Source organism: Rutidosis leptorrhynchoides, chromosome 1, assembly GCF_046630445.1.
Source record: "Rutidosis leptorrhynchoides isolate AG116_Rl617_1_P2 chromosome 1, CSIRO_AGI_Rlap_v1, whole genome shotgun sequence".
NCBI classification, from domain to species: Eukaryota; Viridiplantae; Streptophyta; class Magnoliopsida; order Asterales; family Asteraceae; genus Rutidosis; species Rutidosis leptorrhynchoides.
The window spans coordinates 62140053-62145193 of NC_092333.1; the positions used below are offsets into that span (position 1 = coordinate 62140053).

Sequence of the window (5141 nt, forward strand, 5' to 3'; positions counted from 1 at the left end):
AACTGAAAGGACCCGTTCATATACATTATAAACGATTCACAATAGTTGATTACATCGCGAGATATTTGACCTCTATATGATACGTTTTACAAACATTGCATTCGTTTTTAAAAGACAAATTTTCTTTACATCTAAAATTGACGGCATGCATACCATTTCATATTACATCCAACTATAATTGACTTAATATTAATCTTGATGAACTCAACGACTCGAATGCAACATCTTTCAAAGTATGTCATGAATGACTCCAAGTAATATCCTTAAAATGAGCTAATGCACAGCGGAAGATTTCTTTAATACCTGAGAATAAACATGCTTTAAAGTGTCAACCAAAAGGTTGGTGAGTTCATTAGTTTATCATAATCAATCATTTTCGTAATAGTAATAAACCACAAGATTTCTGTTTATAAATATATGTACACTCGCAAGTGTATAAAAGTATTCTATAAGTTGTAGGCACCCGGTAACAAGCCTTAACGTTCATGTTTTACCCTCTGAAGTACACCAGATCAGGTGTGTTTAATATAACCTCGAAGTACTAAAGCATCCCATAGTCAGGATGGGGTTTGTCAGGCCCAATAGATCTATCTTTAGGATTCGCGCCTACCGTACATAGACAAGTAGTTTAATGTTACCAAGCTAAGGGTATATTTCTGGTTTAAACCCACATAGAATTAGTTTTAGTACTTGTGCCTATTTCGTAAAACATTTATAAAACAGCGCATGTATTCTCAGCCCAAAAATATATATAAAAAGGGAGTAATGAAACTCACAATACTGTATTTCGTAGCAATTATGTATATGACGGAACTGAACAAGTGCAGGGTTTGTCTCGGATTCACGAACGTATCAATATTGTGATTCAATATTGCAGGAAAGTACGTAGACGCAACGAAAATGATAAACGTTAGGTTGACCTCACTAGCAATACCCTCGAACAATACCCATAACCTCCATAGCTATAACCCATAATTTCCTTAGCTCTATCCCGTTTGAAAACTTATTTTGAAATCGTCTGAATATAACTCCGTCGTAGTATTTTATGTATACTAATAATATCTTGAAATAATACTAAGTAAATATATATATGTAATTCGATTGAGAGAGTTTAGAGAAATATATTTTCAAGTTTCTATGAAATAATGAAACCTATTGAATTCTATTTATAATAGATTTTTGAATTATTAAAGTGAATTATTAAAGTATGAATTATTAAAGTGAATTATTAAAGTATGAATTATTAAAGTGAATTATTAAAGTATGAATTATTAAAGTATGAATTATTAAAGTGAATTATTAAAGTATGAATTATTAAAGTGAATTATTAAAGTATGAATTATTAAAGTATGAATTATTAAATTATGAATTATTAAAGTGAATTATTAAAGTTAAAGTAAAGTAAAAGTAAAGTAAAAGTAAAGTAAAGGTAAAGTTAAAGTATAGTAAAAGTATAAAACTATGTACGTATAATACGCGAATAAATATATTTAATATTAATTTAAATCGTTATATCATAAAACATTTTAGAAAAGTAGAATTATATATATTCATAATAGGTTTCAAGTTTTTAAATTACAGTCTGTTGGTGAAGCATGGGATAAAGTCCAAAGGTTTAATAAACGTATGAAATCATCTTAATGAAAAATGTCGAGTTACTTAACTTGTCGATATCCAACATCTAAGTTATTTACACTCCACATTCTTACTTATAGATCACTTTACCATTTTCCGAATATTGTCAAAAAGAACAGATTTCTTAAATCACAGTGGACCTCATAACATTGGCCCATAATCATATCATCATGTATCTGATAATTCAATCATTTGATATTTTCTCTTAATTCTATCGATAAATATATCGAAACAAATACGTTCATGTAAAGTATCATATATATCAAATACTTTGTTAATGTTTTCAGTTATTATATATTATATATACATATCTATATATACATAATTGTTAGTGAATCGTCAAACACGGTCAAAAGGTAATTGATTACATGAATGTAGTTCTAAACTTTTTGAGATTCAACATTACAAATTCTGCTTATCGTGTCGGAAACATATAAAGGTTAGGTTTAAATTTGGTCGGAAATTTCCGGGTCGTCACAACTGCCATCGCAAAATGGTGGGGCGAACCTATTGACTTCTCGAATTGTTCTTTAAAAGGTAACCAAAATCTCGTTGTAGCAAAAGTATTAGTTAAGTTACGAGATGCACATTTGGCACATGACATTGTGCGTGTCACATCCGATAGTTCCATCTTTTTTGGTTATGTAATGGAAGAAACCAATGGGATTTTCGAAGTTAATGTTAACCCAGATCACGTGGAAAGCGATGGAAGTGATGGGATATCGGAGTCTGAGTTACCAGGTAATGTCGAATATGCAAATTTTGATGATGAATCAAAATCAGACTTCTCTGATGACTTCTTTAGTCATAAACCGAATTTAAAGACTAATGAGGTTGAACCAGGTGATAATAATTCAAAATGTTGGGTGGCTGAAAGCTCATTTGTTGGTCCTATTAAAGAACATGTGAATGGTACATCCTCTGTTAACAATATCGATAATCATTCTGTTAATGAACATTCAAATGAGGTGGACCAAAAAATGAATGATATGGGATTAGCCCAAATGTCTGCTGAAGGGCTGGCCCAGAGGGCTTGCGGTGATATTACAAGTTCGGGAAATGTTACTGTCAACGATAATTTTGTGTTGGAACAAATAATATTCGATAATGTTCCAAAAGGTGGCGAGAACATCGCAACTGTCCAGCCCAACAATTCTCACGGGCCTGAACTTCAAGACGGGCCTCCTCCCATTCCTAAGTTCACACCCGACTCACCATATGTGTCGTACGTTGAAAAAAAGGAAAATTCTATCCCTAATCCTACAGGTGATAACGATAACATTCAAGGTAATGCTGTGGGACATGTGGATGTTGACTGCCCTCCAGGTTTTCAACCGACCCCACGATATACGAACGAATTACATAAACGAGATAAAGAAAGTGACAACGAGATCAATGACACCATGAATAATAAAGATGTCAACTCCAACACTCCAACTGATACTAATTGTGTTCCAGCCCAGGCTGAGCCGAATGTTTCTGTCATGGGTCCTGTTGATCAAAATCTAGCAAACGACTGTAATGGGGGTTCCAATAGGACCGATTCAATTAATTCTGAGAAGGAATGTAAGGTTTCAAGGATCAGAGCTCCAAACAATCCTGATTCTAGTAACGAACAATCGCTATCTAATTGTAGCTTGGGCTTAAAAGATTTTGGACACGACATTGGGCTTGAGTGGATCGGGGCTCCGTCAGGGAAGTAACTTTACCCTTCTTTAATTTTCTCTTTATTTATGTGTTTAAAATGAAGATAATATCGTTAAACGTACGTGGGCTCGGGAAACTTGAAAAAGAAAAATTTAATTGGATTAAAAAATTAATTCATTTTCATAATCCGGACATTTTTGCAATTCAAGAATCCAAAAGAAAAAGTGTTACTGATTTTATGATTGAGTTGTTATGGGGTAACAAAAATTTTGAATATATCTTTAAACCATCGGTGGGGTTATCGGGCGGGTCAATTTTAATTTGGAACCCTACTAGATTTTGTGTGTCCGGGGCGGTTGAAAGAGAATTTTTCTTGGGTATACGAGGTCGATGGGTGGGCAAAATGGCGGACTCCATTATATTAAACATTTATGGGCCACATAATGATCAATTGAAACAAAAATTTTGGGATAGTCTTGACAATATTATGCAGGTGGATATTGATGATTGGGTTTTCTGTGGCGATTTTAATGAAGTAAGGCGAAGAGCGGAAAGGAAAAATTGCGAATTTATCGAAAGTAGAGCAAAGATGTTCAACGATTTCATTGACAAAGCTAATCTCATTGAAATTCCATTGGGGGGAATGAAGTTTACTAGGATTAGTGACGACGGTTTGAAATATAGTAAACTTGACAGGTTCTTAGTCTCGGAAGCGTGTTATGCATCATGGGATGGAATTTCTGCATGTACTCTCGATAGGGATTACTCCGACCATTGCCCCATCGTTTTGAAGGATATGAACAATGACTTCGGGCCGAAACCTCTTAGGATTTTCAACAACTGGTTCGAAGAAGATAAATGTGATGATTTGATATAAGATGCATGGAAAGTTACCATTTGTAATCCAAGGGCTGATTGTGTATTTCGTGATAAACTTAAGAACGTAAAAGGGGTGTTGAAGGAAAAATGTAATCCTAAATATAATAGTCTAAATGCCGAAATTGACTCACTTCATAAAGAAATCTCTGAGTGGGAAAACATCATCGGTACTCGTGACCTTTCGGAAGTTGAAATTGCATCTTGGTTAGATTCGAAAAAAAAGTGGCTTAAAAAGATAAGGAGAAAGTCGATATATTGAAACAAAAGGCAAGGGTTAAATGGGTTACGGAAGGGGATGAAAATAGCAAATTTTTTCATTCGTGTATTAAAAGGAGGCAAAACAAAAACAACATAAGGGGTATAAATTCAAATGGCTTATGGATCGAGAACCCAGAGGACATCAAAATGGCGGCATTCACATACTTCAAAAATCGTTTTAGTGAACATAATTCTCGTACCTTCAAAATTCGTGGCCCCCTGAGCAAACGACTTAATGATGAGGAGGCATCGAACCTTGAATCTCCTTTTACACTCTCTGAAATCCATGTTGCTATATTAGAATGTGGGGGTGAAAAGGCCCCCGGACCCGATGGTTTTAACATGAAATTTTTCTCAAAATATTGGGACGTTGTCAAAGATGACCTTCTCGCGGTATTCACTCGTTTTTGGGAGGTTGGTGAGATCTCTAAAGGTTGTAATTCCTCTTTTGTTGCGTTACTCCCGAAAAAAATGACCCACAGGGATTTGGTGATTATCGTCCTATCAGTTTAATCGGGAGCCTTTATAAAGGTCTATCTAAGGTCTTGACCAAAAGGCTACAAAGGGTTATTTCTTCGGTTATCGGTTTCGAACAAAGTGCTTATATTAAAAATTGTTATATTCTTGATGGCGTGTTAATTGCGAATGAAGTCCTTCATGATATCAAAGTAACCAAAAGAAAAGGCTTCTTTTTTAAAGTTGACTTTGAGAAGGCTTTTGAT

At 34.4% G+C, this 5141-nt stretch overlaps 1 protein-coding gene across 1 annotated transcript; it reads left to right on the forward strand.

Annotated features, from left to right (window-relative positions):
* The first annotated feature begins 3685 nt into the window (after positions 1–3685).
* LOC139874761 (uncharacterized) lies at positions 3686–4159 on the forward strand. Its single transcript, XM_071862183.1, has one exon. It carries the CDS (start codon positions 3686–3688, stop codon positions 4157–4159), a length of 474 nt encoding a protein of 157 aa, XP_071718284.1.
* Positions 4160–5141: the final 982 nt, after the last annotated feature.